The sequence below is a fragment of the Paramisgurnus dabryanus genome, chromosome 2 (genome assembly GCF_030506205.2).
Source record: "Paramisgurnus dabryanus chromosome 2, PD_genome_1.1, whole genome shotgun sequence".
In the NCBI taxonomy this organism is placed as follows: Eukaryota; Metazoa; Chordata; class Actinopteri; order Cypriniformes; family Cobitidae; genus Paramisgurnus; species Paramisgurnus dabryanus.
In genome coordinates this window covers 57951547-57974921 of record NC_133338.1, presented here as the reverse complement: position 1 = coordinate 57974921, position 23375 = coordinate 57951547, and the positions used below count along the sequence as shown (strand labels likewise).

The window sequence follows — 23375 nt, the reverse complement described above, 5'->3', positions numbered from 1 at the left end:
AAGCAATACGTAAGGTCGCGCTAGCACATTACATGGCTAGTGCTAGACGAAATAATGTGGTTAAAAAGTACTTTATTTTTTCAGCAAAAATGCTGATGGTATTGCTGGATAAGACCCTTATGTCTTGGTTGGGATCATTTAGAGACCTTTGAAGCTGCATTGAAACTGTAAACTGTTGAGGTCCACTAAAGTCCACTACAGTAGAGGAAGAAAAATCCTGGAATGTTTTCCTAAAAAAACTTGATTTCTTCTCGACTGAACAAAGAAAGACATAAGCATCTTGGATGACACGGGGGTGAGTAAATTAACCAGTATTGATTTATTTTTATGAAAGGGGAATATTCCATTAATACAAACATTCATAGATCAATGCAAAGCTAAACATCTAAATTATGGCAATTTTACTTTAGTCTTGCATTTTTTGTAAACCTGAAAATTTTGCCTGTACCATTAGCAGGATTGATTACATAAATGGAAAGCTCGCCTCTAATAATGATTGGATATTTATGATGAATTTCAAATAGTTGTTGTTTTGATTGGTTAGTTTGCAATCTCCTGTCAACCCCCTGTGGCAGAGATTCATATATGCTACCATTCCTGGAATGTGTGTACACGCTTAAAAAATAAAGATCCTTTACCATCTCATTTTCACTCTTTACCTTTTATTTCTAATATGTACCAATTACTGAGTTTTTTTACTCTGATATTGAACATATTTAAACAGTTATTAGTAACTCACATCACTGATGTATTTATGTAAAGTCCTGACTGGCTAATTTTAATGTATTTACATGAATGTTCTTTTTTCTAGTGAATTATGCAAGGCAAGGACAAGCTACTCAGTCATCCATTTTCGCCCCTTGGGTGGCCCAAAAAGCTATAGATGGTAAAAAATTTGAGTCAACGTGCTCCATTACAGGATTTCAGCCTAGTCCATGGTTGAGGGTGGATCTTCTGGAGAGTTATGCAATTAGCACAGTGGCCATCAGTAACAGAGGAGACTGCTGTGCTGATCAAACCGATAATGCAGAGATTCGTATCGGAGACTCACTGGAAAACAACGGCAACAACAATCCCATGTAAAGTTGTACATGAAGTCATTAATTTGATGTATTGATTTCAACAAGTGCGTTGATTGTCTGTGTTTTGATTTCTCTCATTCTAGATGTGCTGTAACTTCCAATCTTCCAGTACGTACTACTGCCAATTACTCGTGTGATGAGATGGCGGGACGTTATGTGAATGTGGTCAGGACTGGAATCAATGGTCATCTCACTTTGTGTGAAGTGGAGGTCTATGGAAAAGGTTATTTAATGTTTTTTAATGCACATTTTTGTTTTTAACTCTTTCCCTGCCAATGATGAGTTATCTCGTCAATTAAGAGAAAACATTTCCCTGCCAATGAAGCTTTCCTGTTTCCAGTTTTTACTGTATTCTGCTACTACCCAATTTATGAAAACCTGAAGCAAAAACTAACTTAACAACATTATAAAAAGAGAAGAAATGAAGAGAGGATAAAACTTAAAAAAATAATCATAGCTTCTCATGTTTTCCGCAGTCTTCTAAGTTTTTAAAGAATCGTTTCAATGATTGGTTAAATTGTTTTGGTTATATAAATCTTCTGAAGCTGTTGATCTCATCGTCTCATTGTGTTTGTGCAAGCGATGATAATTTAGGTGTGTGAATGGATGGCTGTTTGCTGGAGAGAAACGGTCTGCAATATGTGGCTTTTTCACATGCCTGTTATCGCTAATAAACTATTTATGGCTGCTCTGCACCGTATTCAATAGGCTTTAGCTTTCCTTTTATCCAACAGTAGCCATGTAAAGACAAAGAAAAGAAGTTGGCTATCACACTGAAATGACAGAATTTTCTAATTTTGGCTGATTTTGTCCTCGTATATATTTTTTTGTTTTGTGTTTCAGCTGAACGCAGAAGAATCTTTCTAAGGCTGCAATTTCTCTCCAATGTCAATGTGGCTGCTATGAGCAATAGAATCCTCAATAAGGTTAGAAAAAGTGCAGATACTGCATGACTATGTTAATTGGCTCTTTCTAGATACACACAGTTGATTGGTCTCTAAGCGAGTTCCCAGTTCGTTTCTTCTGTGAACGAGGGTAACATCCGTAACTGAGACGTTGCTGCAGATTTGTCAGATATACATTCATGATGCGAATCTCCCGATGTTCATTGGTTTGAGATCTAGTGACTGTGGAGGCCATTTAAGTAAAGTGAACTTATCGTCATGTTCAAGAAACTAATTTAAGATGATTTGAGCTTTGTGACATGGTGCATTGTCCTGCTAGAAGTAGCCATCAGAAGATGGTTACAATGTGGTCATTTAGGTATGGATATGGTCAGCAACAATACTCAGATAGGTTGTGATGTTTAAATGATGCTCAGTTGGTACTAAAAGCCCCAAAGTGTGGCAAGAAAATATCATCATCACCAACCTGATCTGTTAATCAGGCATGTGATTGGCTAAGGACAAAAAAGCAGGAAAATATACTGAGACCCCCCCCCCCCACACACACCGATCAAACTGGTGGCAGATCTATATGGATAGTAAAGCAGGACCCATAACAACTTATTTGAATAAAATATAAATTTTATTTTTTTTTTACAGGTAGATGTGCAACATGCAACTTTTTTTTGGACACAACTTATTTGGTGGATGTGTAACAGGAATCAAAAGCCTCTCTCTATAACAATAACCATAACAAAACATATATTTTTAAACATAAAATAACTTTTTTTTTTTCATTTTTACCCAACTTTAAGAGCTTGTGCAACATGCAAAGCCTCACTGCAAAAAATGACTTTCTTACTTAGTATTTTAGTCTTGTTTTCAGTAAAAATATCTAAAAATTCTTAAATTAAGATGTATTTTCTTGATGAGCAAAATGACCTAAAAAATAAGTCTAGTTTTTATGCAAAAATATTAACTTTTAAGTAAATTAGTGCTTAAAACAAGCAAATAAAAATCTGCCAATGGAATAAGAAAAATTTTCTTAAAAATATGTTTACTTTTTTCATAAACACTTCAAGAAATTCAAGAAAATGTTTCTTATTCCACTGGCAGATTTTTCGTCTAAAAACTAGACTAATTTTACTCATTTTGCTCATCAAGAAAATAAATCTTAATATAAGTATTTTTAGATATTTCTACTGAAAACAAGACAAAGATACTAAGAAGAAAGTCATTTTTGCAGTGCTCAATTTTTGTGTGACTGTTTAGCCTTTGTAGCAAGCTTTTTTAGAGCCTCTAAGCGTTTCTTTTGGAATTTGCGCCTGGCACTCACAGCTGCTGCCACGATGGCATCTTTTGCCATATTCTTGCCGGCAGTTGGCTTCTCAGAGTGATAAGGCCTTTTGTTAATTTCTTTTTTATCTCTGAGCAGAGCTCTGTACCTTTGGCTTGACAGTTTTACATTTCTGCACAGCTGTACATTAACAGGACTCTCCTTTGTCTTCCGGGAGTAGTGCTGAATGGCCGACACCTGCATGGCCTTTAGGTTGTATTTGACCACTTGATAGGACTCATATGTCTCAACATTTAGGTTGGCAGCTTTGGCTTGCAGGATGTTGGACATTACACTGAATGCTGATTCCACCTGTGGACCATGAAATGGGCACAGTGCAGACAGTGCAAGCTTGCACAGGGCTGGGTACCTCTGAGTCTTTCTCACAGTATTCCACCATAAATCAACTCTTGCCTCCTCAGTCATCTGAGGTAGTGTCATGTCACTTGCATATCTAGGATGGGAAACAACAGTTTAAGCTCATTATTTGACAATAAAATAATTCCTTACAAACAAGAGGCTACATTATACAATTACTAGCAAAAGAATCAAACATTTGACTTATTAAGAATCTGTGTAAAACCTGTGTATTTCATGTTGAAACCCAGCTCTCTCCAGTTCATTAAGCTTCACAGCTGGAAACATGTTCGGCAACTTCTGGAGATGAGGAAGAATATGATGGCTTCCCCGTGCATCTGGGTCTAAGCATGACAGAGTCCTTAGGGTTGGACTGTCAAGAGGTAGCTTTGTTTGAAGGTCACCTGCACAGCTGGTGTAGGCTTGGATTACCTTTTATAAATAGATATAAATAATACAGTTTAAGAAACAAGTAAAGACATACTATATATGTGGAGCCTGCTCCAAGATAAGTTGCTTAGGAAGTGTTTTTCTTTTAAATGAATTAAATTGAAAAGTGTATTGTTATGGTGTGATATGATGTCATTATGTCATGTCTAATATAGAGAACCATGTTGGAAATAAGTGTTTAATTCGCTTTCACAGGCTATTCTCATCTTACGATGACATGTTTCACCTAAATAAAGTGATACCATACCTTAGTTTTGAAAGCCTTCACCACAGGGTGTTCCCTCCCTAGTTGGTCAAGGAGGGATGAGGCCTCAGAGCCAACAAAAGGTGCTGCAAGATGGGCCTCTGTGGATGTCAGGTCAAGCAACTTCATCTTTGGCCCAGAGAGATTCCTTCCTTTGCTGTTAATCAATTCTTCTGGCTTGATGAAGCAAGATAAAAACTCCCTGACAAGTTTCTCTTGCTCATCATGGAGTTTATGAACCTTTGGGTCCTTGGACTGAAAAAGCAGGACATACTGTTTCAGCATGGGAAGGACTGCTGAATAGAAGTGAAGCTCAAGGAGGGTTTTCTTGTCCTCAAATAGCACCTGCCAAAAGATAGTAACATATTTTCTCTCTGCACCAATCACAGCAATGTACATCTAACAATCACCTTGAATAAATTTTAAATGTGGCAATGACACAGTGAATAAGGCACATGCCTTTGGTGTGAGAGATTTGAGGTACGAATCCACTGTGAGACACCATTGTGTTCCTGAGCACTTAACCCCTAGTTGCTACAGAGGCGTGCAACCTCTGACATTTATTGCAATTGTAAATCGCTTTGGATTAAAGAGTCAGATAAATGTAATGTAAACATTAACTGATGCTTTAATCAAAATGTACTTATAAGTCAGAGGTTGCGTGCCTCTGGAGCAACTAGGGTTTAAGTGTCTTGCTCAGGGACACATTGTTGGACGTGTTGCAGTGGGAATCAAAGGTTAGTGTCATATCCACTGCTCCATCGCTACAATTGTCTATAATAACAATAGTAATCTTATTAATAATAATGATAATAACCAATAAGTAAATGTAATGTTTGAATTTTTACATTTTGCCCACTTCCCCCACCAATATAGCTTCAGCTGATGTCTAGGACACTTTTTCTCACCTTCTTGCAAATCCTGACCTTCCTCATCCTCCCCTCGTTTGTGAAGTTCTTGGACCTGTTCCCCAACTCCTTCCACAACTCCTTGATCCTGGCCCTGCCTGTTTCCTGTACTTCACGCTTCCGTAGAATGGCACTGACAATGTCCTTGTATGTACACTTATCTTCATTGCTCAGGAAGGCATAGTAAAACATGACCAGTGCATCCCACATTCGCAATGTTTCAAGACTGACATCCAAGACTGAGAGCCACCGGTGTGGAACATAGCACTCTGGCCGCGAGAAACGGATTCCAAATATGCTACAAATTTCTCTTAGGCCATCTTTCATGTCAGCTGACCATTTATGGTCTGTGTGCAGATCTGACAGCAAAGACTCAACCCAACGCTCAAAAGGACAGCACAATTTCTTGCAGGCATTATGAAGGTGGTGACATGAGTCACCATCGATGTCGAGGAGATGAGGGGCACGGCGGTCTCTGATCTTCTTCTCCAAGCCATTTTTAGAGCCCCTCATAACTGCACAGGAGTCCATGAGAATTGACACCAGATTATCCCATGGAAGATTCATCCTTTCAAAAAGCCCATCCAGTGCACTGAAGAGAGATTCTGACGTTACAGATATGAGCTCCAAGGCTGCAAGGTGTTGGACAACCATCCTCTCGTGTTTCCCGGACCAGTAGCTAACAAGCACACCTAATACTCTTTTGTGTGTCTTGCTTGTGGCCTCATCAACGTTGAGGGAGAAGGGGACACTTCTGACTTCCTCAAGTACTTCATCCAGGATAGTCTTTTTCACACCATGGGTGAGCTTATATGAGGCAGACGTCCTGTCCATTGACAGTTCAGCAAGTGCTTTTGGATCTTTTGCCAACTCTTGAGCCAATTGAATAATCCCAGACGTGACTGACAGGGGAAGAGAATTTTCAGCAATAAATCCAAGAATAAGTGCCTGAAAAACAGAATTTGATTAAACACCATACATCCTAAATAAAATATTTTTTATAATTAAATTAACAGGTTTATAAAATCATCTTCACTGATTATAATGTAGTCAAAACAATAATTTTAAAGGAGTAGTAGGAGTATTTGTTTTTGAGTAATTCAGCCCACCTCTAGTTATGTCTAAGTTAATAAACACCTGTTTCAAACATTGTAAAAAAGAAGAGTTGAATGAAAAAAGAGTTACTACAAAATCAGAAAACACTTACTTGATCCTGAGCAACACGGTTGCATAGAGGAGGAATTGATCTGGGTTGTGCAGAGTTGTTGTGTGGAGCCGCAACAATGATGTTATCAGCTCGTGCGATCTCAATGTGCATGTTCTGCTGCTGGATCTTCCACAGTTTCACATGTTTTGGATGCATCATATGTTTCCGGAGTGCAATCTTCCCACTTGTGCCATAGTTAATAGGGTGGTTGCAAATGTTGCAAATAGCTTTGCCTGGTTCTCTAATTTTGCTAAAGCAATTGAGTGATAAAGTGTTTCCCTCAACTTGGACAGTCTCCAGCAACCAGCTCCATTTAAAACGGTTCTTGACCCCCTGTTCGATAGACTTTAATTCAGGGCTGTTAAGTGCTAGCTTGGCCATGATTCTGTGTATGCTGGAAATCAAGAATAATGGAAAATTTTCATTAGAATGTAAGAATCCATATATAAAAATATATTAATATTTACATGTTTGACTATCTACGTCAATCTGCTCTTAGAAAGGTTGAAAACTAGAGCAGAGGTGCGCGAGCGCAGAATGGAATAACACTTGCTATAGCTTACAAAGTTTTAATACTTTCCATGTCTGAGCTGCCATTAAACATATTGGATCCACAGGGTCACTGGGCTCCTTGTGTGGACAAACAGGTACAGAAGTGCTGCGCGAGTAAACACTATTCTGTGGGTAGTAACCACAGTACTGGTACAACAGTATTTTCTTTAGTGCCTATAGAAAACCATTCCCTTCCATTCCCTTTAGTTACTGTTGCTATGTCCGACAAGCGGCGCCGTCAACTGATTGGGAATACACGTGCACTTGACTTATCACTACAAGACTCGACAGATTCTGCAGCATTCATTCGCGGAAAAATCATTAGGCCTACATAGTCTACACATGTAGATTGCTTTAAATGTTAAGGGGAAAATTAAAAAAGAGAAACTGGGTCTGTGAATTAAATTCTCACAGAAATACAATTGAATTCATATCTTGCTACTCAGTCTCTGTCACAATAATCATATGTGATGTTTTAGGCCTATTTTGCAGACACCCATTTAAAGTGTAGGCAACGGCTTATAAAGAACCTTTTTTCCATATCCACTTAGGTTTCCCAGTTTGCATTCTAGCATTTGTGTGGTCCAGGTAATGTTAGCTTTGCATAAAAAATGGTTATCATTCGCATGGCTACTTTTACTTTTATACTTTAAGTAAATTTAATATAACGTCGCGGCCCGATGAAACTCACGTATGTCCAAAACGGTTTCTTTTCAGGAAGTGAAAAACACACCATATTTCAAAAGCAGTTGAATATAGCGTTGTCATTCTTGGTATGCCATCTTTACATGTAACCATATTCTTGCCAGTGTACAGATATAATCCACATTTGAACAAAATTGAGTTTAAATGGATATACGTGCATATTTTACAGTAACGGTGGTCGATACACGTTCTTCCGATCATTAATTAGAATGGCCAAGTCGCGTTTCATATTGACAGATGAATACCCTCAGTTTATTAAATAGCCTACGTCTTAGTTTATTAAATACGCTTAGTTTATTTAATATTAATTAAAAATGTATTAAATGTCTCTAGCAAACTATGAAGGGACAATGAATCAATACACTGACATGGTGATGTGTCCAGACTTTTATGTGTGGTGATCACAGTTATTCACTAAACCGCTTCTCCACTATTTTAGGAGTACTCGACATGTACTCAAGGATTTTTTTAAAACTCCTCAAAAAGAATAGAGTAATGGTGACAGATGATGTATTCAGTATAGGCCTACAAGCATTTAAAGTGGTATAAAAATAATTAACTGTTAATTATTTTAATAACACTTTAAATGCTTGTAGGACTATACTGCATACATCATCTGTCACCATTACTCTATTCTTTTTGAGGAGTTTTAAAAAAATCCTTGACTACATGTCGAGTACTCCTAAAATAGTGGAGAAGCGGTTTAGTGAAACAAACTAGAAAACAGTATCACAAGCATACAAATCAGCACTACGCTGCCTCTCTCTCTCTCTCTCTCGTTTGCTCAAACACACACACACACACACACACACACACACACACACACACACACACACACACACAGCGCGTTGATCAACTCCTGCGTGAAGGCAAGAATGCGCATCCTGGTGAATTTTGGAAGTTAAAGACGACTGAGCTGCTACTGCTATTGGACACCCCTGTAAGCTAGACAGATACTTTGTTTGCACAGTCCTACCGTTATTTTTTTACTCATAGACGTACGTCTGGCATCAGGGGGGAAACGTTCACCTCGTTGAAGGAAAGTCATACCAGGCTATGTTTATTCGGCTATCCAGTGCTCGATGAAACTTCACAAGACCGGCGAGATGCTTCCACAGGGCGGGAGATACGCGGCGTGATTGACAGCTTTGACACCAAATAGATATACGTGAAAATCAGATGACATGATTTCACAAATTTTCATTGGCCGTTTAGATACGTGAAGCATACTGTATACCGAAATGAACCTGGACATTCAATCCGTCGAAAAATCTCAAAATCTGCAAAATGTACATACGTGGTTTTCATCATTTTTAAATCAATAAACTCCTTTTTAAATAAATTTTTTGTGTCATATTATTGATTTATTTGGTAGGTAGCCATGTAATAAGCGGGATAATGTAAAGTTTGTCTTACATGTGCTGAGACACATGAGCGCGGTCTTTCTCTCCCTCTGTAATCATGCACGCGATAATGATTTGCGGTTGTCGGATGGTCAAATTAACCGAAATGAGCATCCCTAATAGCTAGCAAATACAAGTTATGCAGCTTAAACATCCTGCCATAGTGAAAAACCAATTGAAATCGATCATCTAAGTAGTCAATCGACAACAAAGTCAAATTAGTAACTCATAGGTTATATATAGACACAAGCAATAATACATACCCAGATCATCCGTTGTTCTTGTCACGATAGCCGAGAGTGACTGACGCAGCAGCAGTGAAATTGACTCTTCGCAGGAAGCTTGATTGATAAAAAAAAAAAAATCTGACCAATCATACCTCGCCATCCGCCATTTGCACACGGTCGTCCTTGCGAACGAAATACGTCCTTGTTGACACTTGGAAAGGAAGGAAAAATGCATCTCTTTGCCATCTGACGTGCCGCCCGGTGTGGCCATGTTCCGCGGGGCGGCGATTGCGGTTCCGTCCCGGGTTACCATGGTGACGACCGTGAGATACCCCCCTCCCCCCCCATTTTTTTTTTTTTTACAGATCTGCACGATTCACGTAGGTCACATTTTCAGGTCGGAAAATCCGGAATTCCGGATTAATCCGGAAAAATCACATCCCTGGTTAATACAAGGCAGGATAGATCCATGTTTTAATGTTGTTTACGACAAATTCTGACCCTGCCATCCGAATGTCGCAGCTGAAATTGAAACTCATCAGATCAGGCAACATGTTTCCAATCTTCCAATCTTCTAATTTTTGTGAGGTGGTGTGAATTGTAGTAGATACGTTTTTCTGGCAATCCAGGGGCCTCATTTATCAACAGTGCATGGAAAATGTTCTATATTTTAACCTATGAATGAAATTTAGTACTAAGTCCCAAAAAATCTGGATTTATCAAACGTGCGCACGTGGTTCGTACGCACATCAGGAAGTAATCCTTGATGATAAATCCCATGTGTTCTTAAGCACCATGCTCGTGCACGTTCATGGTCATTTGCATTCCGAAACGCCTCCAATGAAGCATATTTGGTGACAACACCTCCTGTTATAAGTCACGTGGTTGTGCTTTTTCCCTCACCGCAATAAAGGCAAAGAGCGTGAAAAAGAGGAACTTTACAGACACAGAAACATTTGCTTAGTCCCAATTCGCATACTATCCGTCCTAAATAGTATTCAAAACTAGAATTAGTACGTCCCAAATCATAGTATGTTGAAATGAGTATCCCAAAGATACCCGGATGGTCTACTATTTCCGGTTAGAATTCGAAGTGCAGATCAATGCACTCTCTAACGGCTAATATTGCCCACAACCCATTGCGTGCGGGAGGGAGGAGTTTAACCACACTGACCCTCTTGCTTATTTGTAGTAATACTGTGGCTGTAGAAATGTTAACTTTATTAGTCCAGCGAAAGAAACATGGTTACTACACTTTTACTGTAGTGAAAGCATGGTTCATTTTCATCTGGGTATTTTTGAGTTATATGTAAGTATAAAATACGTTTAACAATAGTTATACTATAAACTTTTTAATATTTGGACTTTAAAATAAGTAGCTTTTGTTACACACATTGCACATGAACGTCAGAACCAGCCGCCTCACAAACGACCTGCGTTTGGTTCTAATGATGCTCTGCTTCACTCATCAACTTGGTAGAACACATTGTAAAATGTATTGTGAAAAAAAACGATGAGAAATAAAGATGGGAATAGTAAATAAAATTATATTTGACATAAGTTATAAGAATGAATGAAATATTGTTAACAATCGTGGTGTGCGTAACTAGGCAACCACGTTTTCGTTCACGTTGCATGACGTCATCGAAGTACGTCCCAGAACGTGCATACTCTTTTGCTACACACTCAAAAGTATGTACATTTTCCTCACAAAAACAGTACATACTTTTAGGTCGTAGTATAAGTAGGCGAATTGGGACTCAGCAATTGAGTTTTCTGGTGAATGAGGTTAAATCCTAATAACACATACTGTTTGCTTCACTTAGTGTAGGAGGAACGACTAACAAAAAATCTTGCCAGGGCGTTTAATTCGTTGGGTATGAGGAGAGAACACTTCCAGAAAAAAAAGTGTTTTGACATTAAATTATTAGCCAAAAGAAACATGTCACAGAAATCAGTGCAACTGGAGGAGGACAGACAACAACAGAACTTGCCACCTTGAACAGCCGCATATAACCAGCATCATCGGCGTGATCTTTGAAAATGCGCTCCCGGCGGAATGGATGATTTGCCAAGTCTTTCAATAACACAAGATACAGTAAGCCATTGCACTGTGTCAAACATTTTTCGTAGCTTTCATTTGTAGGCGTAGACACCAATTTGACGACAAAACGTTAACTTCAAAATCATTAACTTCAACACTGGTTTGCTGTTACTATATTAACATGAATAGTTTTTAACACCTGCTTGTGGGTAATAAATACACACTTCTTTACACACTGGGGATGATCTTGTGTAGTATCGCTATTCTACCACTAGATTCTGTGCTCCGAGGTGTGCGTATATTTACACAAATTTCGACGTATAAGTGCAATTTGATAAAATTCCACACTTTGTGTAAAACTGTTCCTACGCACACTTCTGTTCGTACGCACGCTTTATAAATGAGGCCTCAAATTTCCGCTATTATCCCAACTTATTAACTCTGGAAGTATCCCCTTCTGTAACGGCTGAATGTTATACTGGATTTAAAAAATAAAATAAAAGTGTGTATATTGCAGAAACTGTTTTAGAATTATAAATTATGTTATTTTTTTGTCATAATATATTATTTAAAGGATCCAGCCTTCAAATTGGGACACAGCTGGTAAGTCATTTATAAATCTGATGACATCAGTAATGTATGTTGTATGTGTGTATCGATTAATTTCAGTTGCAGTCTTCTCTGTCATCACACATCTCTAATTTTACACTGTCCTGGACACGACGCCCTCATAAAGGGAATGTGTAACAACAGGAGAGCACAGGCAAGTATCAATCTTATTTCAAATGACTATAGACTGGTTTCCATTAACGACTTTAGCGTTATTTTCTAAATGTCGATAATAAACCATTGTGAAATTACTGCATTTCCATTTACCAGTGTTATGTGACTGAGCGTGTTCTCTTTTGATAAGTAATTTAAAAAAAACATGGCGAAAGATGTGCGCGACTCCTGTGGTATTTTGATGCCATCCGCTTGTCAATTCTTGCGATGCTACCAGAGGTGTAAAAAGTATCAAAAATGTTACTCAAGTGAAAGTACAAGTACTGAGTGTAAATTTTACTCAATTCAAAGTAAAAGTATCTGGTTTTATCCTGCTTTACAACTGTTTGTATTTTAATTGTATTTAATTATCAAACTATAGACTACTATCTCATTTCAGTATGCAACATGCTACTCGAATTTAACTTAAGCAGAAGCTGATTTTCAAAATTGTGAGTAACATGCCATACTCTTTTGGGGCTGAATAGCAATCCTGCAGTGCTGACCAGGGAGCCGATGCAGGAATAGGTGTCTAAGAACAGAATAAGCGGATAACTAGCAAAAATCTGCTTGTTAAGGAAAATAATTAGTTTTACATGCAAATCAATAAACCAGCTATACAGACAACTGCGTTTACATAGGACTTGCAGATTTGTCAGGTTTCTTGCAGGTAGTGACGTCACTACCTATAGTACATAATAGTCGTTCAAAAAGCTGACGGCATATCTGTCTTATACAGTTGTATCTCTTCTCATTTCTGCAGAACCTGTAAATATAACATAAGTTTCTTTTTTCACAGTCTCTCTGCCAACTGCTTTAATCGAGTGGAGACTTTTATGCGTTACTTTGCTCTAACTTTATGTGCACATAAAGCTCAAGTAAAGTAAAAATACCAAAAAATAATACTTAAGTACAGTAATCAAGTAAAATTACTTAAGTACTTTACACCTCTGGACGCTACATAAAGTCAAACACACTTTCTCCGTCTTGTCCTACAAACATACAGTGCCATAATTGAAAAATGATCATGTGACTTTTACGCATGTCAGGTGACCTGTAAATGCAAAAAAAGTTAGATTTTTTTTTAAATGACGCGTTTCTTTTGTGGCACATTTTTAATTCGCTATTTCAATTTGCGCAATTTGAAGGGTAATGGAAATAATCTAGTGATAATATTTAATTAAATTACTTCTTTTTATGAATTTTTTACAGGTTCTGAAGATTATAACAAATCTTCAACCTGGATTTACAAACTAATTATTTCAGCCAGATCATTGTTTATATATCTATGTATTTTTATTTACATTATTGTTGCTTCTGTATGTTTTATGAAAGTAGGTAATAGCTGCAGATTTACATATAGGTAAATGTATCTGTGTACTCAACGCCAATTTGCCAATTTGTACATATTTTATGAGGTGGCTAATTTGTATTAATTTGTACGACCACATTTGTGCATTTTTGTACAATTTGCCTTTGCTCCTGTGATGTTGTGGTTAGGTCAGGGCCGTTTTGATATTGTGCTTTTGGTAAAACTTTACAATAAGGCTGTAATGGGTAACAATTAATGAATGCATTAGATAACATGAACTATCAATGAACGATACTTCTACAGCATTTAATAATCTTGGTTCATGTTAATATGAAATACATATAATTGAAATTAAACATTTAAACTGTTAATCTTAGTAAATGCCCCATGAACTAACATGAATGACTGTATTGATTGACATTAACTAACATTAACAAGAATGAATAAATGCTGAAAACGATATTTTTCAATGTTGGTTCATGTTAGTTAATGCATTTACTGATGTTTAATACAACCTTATTGTAAAGTCTTACAGTTTATTATGATAATTGTACGTTTGTGCATGATTCATTTTGTATCAATTCATATGATTTAACCAAATTTAGCAAGATCAGCATTGTGTACTACACTGAACACAATTCACAACTCACTTAACAAAATTGATAACACTTTACAGTAAGGTTGTATTTATCAACATAAGTTAAGCCATTGGATAAAATGAACTAACAATGAACAATACATCATTTATTCATCTTAGTTTGTGGTAATTTCAGCATTTACTATTATTTTTTGGCAATAACAAACATTAACCAAGATAAATAAGTGATGACAAACTAGCTTGTTATTCTTTCATGTTAACTTATGCATTTACTAATGTTTACTAATACAACGTTATTGTAAAGTGCCACCACAAAATTCATTCTAAAAAAGGCTGTGGATAGTTTTGCTTCATCTGATTTATTGACAACTGTTGATAATATCAGACTCATTTATTTCGGGTCTTAAAGAGGTCTGCTTGGTTTGTGTTGCATTTCTGCATGCACCATTTGTTGGATTTTGGAACTTTAACCATCTTTACACTAGTTTTGGGTCACCTGTACAACCAATTTTACTGTTAATCATTGATCATTACTGTTGTTTTCAGCTTGCTGACTTGTATGGCACTGTTTTCTGTTTAGCTGCATATGTTTAATACTGTGTGTAAAGCTCTATAATTAAACTGGAATTGATCTGAAAATGTTTCTAATAATATTCCAAGATGCTCAAGTGAAATGAATAAAAGATTTGTTATATCCAGATCATGTTTTAATTATACATTTTGGGTTAAGTGTACAATGTCAAAACTGCAAGGATGAAAACCATACATAAAAATAGATTCACTACTGAGGTAACTGGAGTGCATGCACTTACTTCAGAGCGTCCAAGCAGCTACAGTAGTTAAACTGAGGTAAACTGGAGTGTATGCACTACTTTACCACTTCAGTTTTTCTTTTTGGCTTTGCCAAATGATCCAATCCCCAGATGAGTGCAATCACCATTCAACATGGTGAATCGACCAAAAGACAGTGACTGTGACTTACTTTAGTCAAAGGTGCGCAGCACGCAAAAAAATTCTAATTCTGCCTGACCGTTGGCTTGGTGTGTACCTAGCTTCAAGTTTACGCAAGTCACCTTCCAATGCATTTTCAAACTTGAAACAGTATTTAGGCAGCGATTCACAAGTCCACAAGAACACACATACAGATAACAACACATATTGAGAAACTGCTTGGGTGACACGATTACCTACGCCAGTGGTTCTCAAACTGGGGGCCCTGAGATGGGTGCCAGGGGGCCCCAGTTTAATGTCATTTTATACAATACATTAATTTATAATACAATCTGTGTGCTTGAACCTCATAAAAATGCTACTAACCACCAGCACAATATTGTATAATTTAATATGTTTTGTTTTAATTCAAATTTTAAGTTTTGGAATATGCACTTTAATATTCACTATGATAAAGTGTCTAGGAACATTACTACAGTTTACTAGTAAATACCTAAGTATACTACAGTTGTTTTTTATATGGGAACATATTCATTGTGCGACATATTTCATGTGAAATCATGTAAATGTAAACAATACCTATTAACAGAGGCCATAAAATAAGGATGTCAATGTTGGGGAAAATGAAATTATACTGTATGCAGTCACCTTGGTATTTGTCATTTTTTCATGGTTTTGCAGAAAAAAATCTGTGTGAAAACTAATAGCCAAGCACAGGTTTCTTTTAATATTATGTGATCACTTTCTATGAATCAAAGGTATACAGCAAGCATTTTTATTTGATTTAGTTTTTTTCTGACCTCAATATCCATTTGTCTCTTTTACTGGCAAGAAATGAATATGAATGGTTATTTTCAGCATTATTAAACTTTTTGAAGCTCACCTGAGAACATGCTTCACACATTATTTCATATCAGTGTCTCTCCTGATAAATCAAATAGTTATGAAGTAACACACACCAGAGGGGAAAATGGACATGAGCAGCACCAAATTACTCTAAACTAGTAAATACTAAAGTAAACTACAGTTTTAAACTAGTTTTAAAGTCTCTTAACTAACAAGACAAAAGATACATATTGAAAAAATATTCAGAATCAGTTACAGTACACCTTACCTAAAGCACTAACACAAACACATAGTGGTTTATCCTAACCTAGTGATTTTAAATACAGTAAATGAATAATCTACAATGATGGTCATTTACTTATCCGCTTTTCACCAGAACTAAATCCTGAAATAACTAATAATGAATATGAATAAAAATATGACTTAAAAAAGTGACTCAGTACTAACGGGGATAAAAACTTGACAAGTCATGGAATTAGGAAAAAAGTGTAAACATGTTCTGAGATCAGCAGCCTGTACCATGAAATTAAGTAAACTCCTTGATAGGATTAGTTTTAAATTGACAAAACCAAACTAGTGTGGTCAGGCTTTGTTGGTCTCACACAAATTATATTTTCAAACATTTCCAATAGTAACAAATTGTTAAAATTTGTGTGTGTGTGTGTGTGTGTGTGTGTGTGTGTGTGTGTGTGTGTGTGTGTGTGTGTGTGTGTGTGTGTGTGTGTGTGTGTGTGTGTGTGTGTGTGCGTGTAAGCGTGCATTCAGATGTGTGCGCCTTTGTGTTTCTTTCCCACATTCCTCTTCTCTCCGGTCTGAGATCTGTTGAGGAGTAAACGTGGATGATTTATTTCAAGGACTGTTTTACGCTGTTAATGTCAGCTCCATGTTTTAAACTTCATAACTGCGCCTCTATAAAATGCTTGATTCTGATTGACCTGTCGCAACATTTCAAGGTTCTTTCTTTTCAGATAACTAGCGCTTAAAACGAATAACATACGGTAACCGGGATGCTGCAAATCATTTTGATAGGTACAGTTTATTATTACACAAAAATAAATATGAATACGTCTTTTAATAACATATATGACATTATATTTACAAATGATTAAATCAAATAGTGTGTTTGATTTGACAATCAATATTCAATGTTCCTTACCTTACTTATGAGGTAAATAGCCGTGTAATAAGTGGGATAATGCACATGCGGCAGGCTGTTATGGTGAATTAAAGAAATGCTCGTCCAAATGATTCAATGACAGTACAGTAGAGATGCATATTTAAAGGTATGGCATCATGATAAATACTGAAAAAACAATCAGATTATTTTCCTTTCTCATTCATTTACAAATATAGGACAAATTTGTTTACATTTTCTTAACAAATAACTTTTAAACAAAACAGGTTTAAGTACCTGACGGAGAGAACAAATGAGCCATGTCTAAGTTGAAATGCTTTATTTCACGGGTATGATATAAAACATCTGTAGGAATCTGTTGTAAAATCCCCATTTAAATAGATACTCATAACTTTATTCATTAGTATTATTTTCTTCTTATTATATCAAACAGGCTTTTTTAATCATTCCCTGTGATTGTAATGGTTGTTATTTGCTCTTTGTGTGAATGAAACACAGTGATAATGAGGAACAGAAAATACTGCTGTGAGTTTAGGATAAATGTATTAAATAAACAACACAGCTTTCATTGACGTGTATTAAAAGAGATCCAGCAAAGCTTGTAAATAATCAAAATGAATTGACACAAACACTTTTATTTTCTTATCAAAGTGTTTTCTGCTACCAGCACGAGATGCTCATTTTCATGAGCGATTTGACATTCATAGCATGTTTGAGACACCAGTTTTGATTTGCAAATGAAACTTAAAAGTAAGAAAAGTTGTGAATACGTGCAGTGATGTGAAATAAATTGTAAGGAGGGAGGAGACTGAAATCCAAACAGACAAAGTGATGGATTTGATTTATTGAAGAGTAAAGAAGAAAGTAAGGAGCGAGACTGAGTGAAAATTTTCTCTCTCTGTCATCTGTTCAATGATCTTTATAGAGTCAGCGATGGAGAAACTCATTCATCTGATTTTAGTTTGTGGTGAGTACAGCAGCTGACACATCATGATCATGAAAACACATCATCAAGATCTTTCTAAACACTTTTAAGTTAAACCTTTCTGTACCTTTAATGTATTTGATGTCTTTGTTTCAGCAGGCCTTGTTTTCCTTCAGAGTAATTCAGCAACTTTAGAAGGTAAAAAAATTTTACTGATTCTTCAGACACAAATTTGCAAATCTTGATATTGAAATGAATTTAGTGAAAGATTGGACAACATAACACAATCTTAGATCGGATGTGTTAAAAACAACACATTAGTGTTGATTCTGGGACAACACACTAAATGCGTTGTCCCAGAATCCACCCATCTCTGCGTTATTATTGAAACAACACATTTTGTGTTTTATTTTAACACAAAACCAACACAAAATGACACATAATGTGTTAAAATCATAACACAAAAAGATGTGTAAAAAATTAACACCTCCTTTCTAAGAGTGCATATTATTTCAGATTGTTCTCTAAATGTTATTTATTATGTGTGTGTTTGAATAATCATCCATCATAAACTTTATTGAATATTTTATGTGCAATTTGTCGATACCGATTTTCTTATCAAATTGGTTTTATTTCAAATCTGGTGAAATGTGTAAAACTATCACTTATGTCACTGTATACAAAATAGCTGCAATCAAATAATCTGTTTGTAATCACATAATGGCTCAATTGGATTGAAAAGCCTTCATGTAAACACTTTAATCAATACGATTGAGGTTGATCGGATGCAAATTTTAAATTGTTCGTAATGAAAGGGCTAATGTCATCTGATCTGTGATCCAGTCATCAAACGCATGAATCGTACTATTTTCTCAATTAAATGCAAACATTTCTTGTGCACATGCGCAGAAGAATTGTGCTTAAGTTTACGTCTTATATTTACCTCTTATTTACATATCACATAATTCTCATCACAGAAACATGCAATAGCAATGGCAACATGCATTATAATGGGGTCACACATTGTACATTCTGCAGTGTTCATATCTTTCATAACATTACATTAAAAAAAAAAATACATTGTGCCTTTCGAAAAGTTTGTTTTCTTTGACTTTATCTGAAAACTTCTTAAAACAATTTTCTCCAACTCAATGTTGACTTTGAAGATTTATCCAGAGATAAAGCGTGAACTCGACAAGAGATGCTGTGCGTTGCCAAGCCCTCTGCTTTTTTGCGGACTTCCGATTTGGGCTACTTTTGCAACTCTTTTGCAACTACATTTTTAATTAAAGATGAAAGGATTTGGTTCATTAGTTATTGGTATTTGAACTGTGAATAGTCATTGGGATGCTTTATGGCTAGTTTTAAATGTCCCTTGGGATTGCCATCAGGATTAAATTCAGTTGGATTGAAACAATTTTGTTCATGTACACATAGCCATTGACTTTTAAGGAAGGTGATTGTTTTCAAAGATTGTAACATGGTTTGTGTTTGGGGTCAATCTGACAAAAAATAAATAAATAAAGAAAGAAAGAAAGAAAGAAAGAAAAACTCTCAGACTCCAAAACAAAAAATGAGTTTTGAATAAATTGAAAGTCTTGGTTAAGTTGTCATGTCATGGTCTTTGTAGTCTTTTGAGTTTCCCCGCCCTTAAAGCCCTCATGTTGCATGTTTATCTCGGTCGGTTATTGTTTCTAGTATTGTGCTGTGTTGTCTTCTCGTGTTTCCACACACTGCCACTTTTTTCATGTGATGGTTTATTAACTCTTTCCCCGCCATTGTTGAGTTAACTTGTCAATTAAGAGAAAAGGCTTCTCTGCAAATGAGGAGTTTTTCCCCATATTTCCGCTATCATCCACCAGGTGGCTCTCTTACCCATCTTGTTAAATTCGTAAGCAACCCCTTAGGTCAAACAGTTCAAACTACTTGTATGTTTTGATCATCGCTCAGAATCTGATCTCTATCAAAAGTCATTCACAAAAATGCAATTATCTCAGCTTTTTGCTCAAATTTTTTTTATTTTTGAAGAAACCTACCCACATCTAATAGGTGATAAAAGAGAATAAATAAAGGTAGGATGAAATGTTTTTATTTGAAAGCAGATGGTCTGTACTTTCATTTGATATAATTGTATGTTTATATTTTTAAAGAAAAACACTTTCTAGAAGGCATTCAACTTTTGTGAAAATCATAAAAAATGTTGGTGCTGGCTGGCAACTTTTTAAAACGCAGGCGGGGAAAGAGTTAAACACTTTATCATCTGCACATAGATCCTGGCTCTTTTTCATCTTGTCTTTTAATATATTTTTTAGAGAATTTAGCCCTTAAAGGAACAGCTACACAGGCAAACACATATTCCGACCGTGTAGCTCAAAAAGCCATAGATGGAATAAAACATGGACCCGGTGAAGCTCCTTACTGCGCCATTACAGGATATCAACTTAGTCCATGGTGGAGGTTGGATCTTCTGAATAGTTGTACAGTTAACACAGTGGTCATCATTAACCGAGAAGACTGCTGTCGTGATCAAACCAATGGAGCAGAGATTCGTATCGGAGACTCACTGGAAAACAACGGCAACGACAATCCCCTGTAAAGTTATTTATGACATCATTTCAAGACTTCCTGGTTCTTTTGATGAATTGATCTGTAAAGGTGCATTCATTTTGTTAATCTGATTTCTCTCATTCCAGATGTGGTGTCTTTTTTAATATTCCAGTAAACTCTACTGTCAGTTATTCATGTAATGGGATGATTGGACGTTATGTGAATGTGGTCATGACTGGAATACAGTCTCATCTCTCTCTGTGTGAAGTTGAGGTCTATGGCACAAGTAAGGTTTTTTGATTCATTTAACACAATTGATTGATTTTTTTGTGTATTGTTTGTTTAAATGAATGAATCATTCAGAAATGCAGAGTCGTCATTAAAAAATGACGAAGTGCTTTATACACAAAAAAACACAAAATGTGGTAATCCATGAGCCTACAATGCTGGACCCAAAAATGATTATGCACAGTAGTCAAGAAACAGCATACATTTTTGCCTTCTCATGTGTGTGTTTATTTACTGGTAGTTTTTGGGGAATATAGACTTATCAATTATGATTAAATGTCTTATCTGTGAGCTTCTTAATTTTCTATTCATGTGCCTTCATAATCTTTAATCAGAAACACAAATCTCCTTCTCCTCCCCTCCTCGAAAGATCTCCCTTTACTTCCGATCATACGGTACGGCAGGTGGTAGGTGACTGGGAAAATATTGTGGGAATTAGCAAATAGCAAGATGACCCAAATTCCAAGGATCCAATCAATTCTTAATTTATGAATTCAAGTCCAGCCCTACTAGAAGTTTCACTGGGATATACGTCACCACAGGGAAAGTAAGACAATCGCTATTTCCGTTATATAGCGACATAAAGGCAGCACAGTGTGCACATACACAAATGTGGGCACAAACAGAGATCAAAAAAGCAATGATATAAAGTGTTGAGTCTTTTTCCTTGGCGCCTACCACTTACATTTCTAACAATCTGAACCCACCTCCCTTCATGTTAAACCATAATAAATGCAAACTTTTCTGTCAAATACTTCTTTATAATCAAGTAATTTAACCAATCATAATAATGACATATTGGTATTTTTTTAAATTGTGCAATTAATGCATTTGTGCAACAACTGCGATATGTTAAACAAGTAATGTAATTTTAAATGCACAAAGTATATGAATAATGCAAATGACAAAAACATGTGATTGGTTGTAATGCTCACTGTTGCAAAAAAGCAGATTCCATAGTTGACACTTTTTATTAATTTTCAAGTGTTATTTTCAAGTTCAAGTCTGTTGTATTGCATTACTCTCACGCCCTAGGTGTATAAAGATAACATTAAACCCTACACAATAAACCTAAAAAGCACATTATTTTGTGTATTTGGTGTAATACAATGCGTGGTTTATGGTTCCAAAAACATATTATTTTCCACATACCGTACATTATTGTAGCACCTCTAAGTCCCGCTCTTCGGTAACGAATGGATTTGTACAAAGCTCACCAAGTTGAACCGATTGGCCAGCTATCCAGTGCGTTGTGATTGGCCGAATACCTCAATTACGTAAACGAAAATGTGACTCTCCTTACCATGCTTGAAAGATGAGCTCCCAAAGCAATAGTGAAAGCCAGGAGATAATAAAGCAATAAACCCCAAGAAGCAGTGGGTTACCAGTGCATTTTATAACAGCTAAGGGGCGTTGTTAGGCACGACGCGAAGCATCGTGAAAAGTGATGTGGATGCAAATAAAAAACTGAATGAATGAATGAATGAATGAATATCCATCTCAAAAGATTTAAAAAATATATATTTTTCAGTACAGTTACAATAGCTGCTGTCAGCTAGTTTACTGCTTTCACTTAGTCCTCTTATATTATTTTCTTCCAATATTACTGTGTTTCAGATCGTAGATACAAAGGCTTTCTGAGGTTGAAATTTCTTTCCAGTGTTGATGTAGCAGCTCTGAGCAACAACATCCTCAATAAGGTTAGTGAAAAGTAAAGTGACGTACTTGCCAATGTATGTGCCAATGACTACAACTGCCCACAAGACTCTCTGTTACTCTCAGTGTTTCATTGTGTGCAATTACATCTCTGTATATCATTTAGAAATCTGATGACATCAGTGATGAAAAAATGAGAAATGACAGTATGTTGTATTTGTGTATTGATGGATTTTAGCTGGAGTCTGCTCTGTCTCTACACATCTCTGATTTTAAACTGTCCTGGACACAACTCCCTTATAAAGAGGTACAACATCAGAAGAACACAGGCAAGTATAAAGTCATTTTAAATTGTGTATTTTTTTACACGTTTTGTAATTTAGTATTCGCCGGTTAATATAACACATTGATCATATCACAGTTAGAAGCTGAAAAAAAAATCACTTCAATTTGTGTTTAGTTTAGTCTGTTATGTATCCTCATCATCATGTCTGTGTGGTATAATTTACTGAATCTTCTTTGTTTTTAACAGGATCTTGTGTTTTAAAACTTTAACCTGGATATAAAAACTTCATGTTTCATTCAGAATATTTAAGTTTTTTGTGTTACACTTTTCATGTTTTAGCTGCATGGTTCCATGAAGAACATCTGAACATCTTTTGTTTCTTTGTACTGAAAATGTACTTCCTTACTTTATTATTAAGGGTTTATAGCTAAATTATTTTAAATGAATATTTAGCAGGTAACACTTAACTGTTTCCCCGCAATTGACGAGTTATTTCGTCAATTAAGAGAAAACATTTCCCTGCCAATTACGCTTTCCTGAGTTTTTACGATATTCTTTAATTCTGCTATTATCCACTAGATGGAGATCTTACCCAATTTATAAAACACTGAAGCAAAAAATAATTTTAAACATTTTAAATTCCATGTATGTTTTGATCATTGATCTGAAT

At 36.0% G+C, this 23375-nt stretch overlaps 1 protein-coding gene across 1 annotated transcript; it reads left to right on the top strand.

The window, feature by feature from the left end:
• The first annotated feature begins 795 nt into the window (after nt 1-795).
• LOC135743662 (uncharacterized) lies at nt 796-22966 on the top strand. Its single transcript, XM_073813428.1, has 8 exons — nt 796-1079; nt 1166-1305; nt 4425-4436; nt 20241-20520; nt 20622-20761; nt 22381-22463; nt 22658-22726; nt 22952-22966. The coding sequence occupies exons 1-8, from the start codon at nt 796-798 to the stop codon at nt 22964-22966; spliced, it is 1023 nt and encodes a 340-aa protein (XP_073669529.1).
• The last annotated feature ends 409 nt before the right edge of the window (nt 22967-23375 follow it).

Coding starts and splice junctions, on each gene's coding strand:
- LOC135743662 (XM_073813428.1), top strand. CDS start 796: ATGTTCTTTTTTCTAGTGAATTATGCAAGGCAAGGACAAGCTACTCAG. Junction 20,521..20,621: donor AACGGCAACGACAATCCCCT/GTAAAGTTATTT, acceptor CTCTCATTCCAG/ATGTGGTGTCTTTTTTAATA. Junction 20,762..22,380: donor AGTTGAGGTCTATGGCACAA/GTAAGGTTTTTT, acceptor ACTGTGTTTCAG/ATCGTAGATACAAAGGCTTT.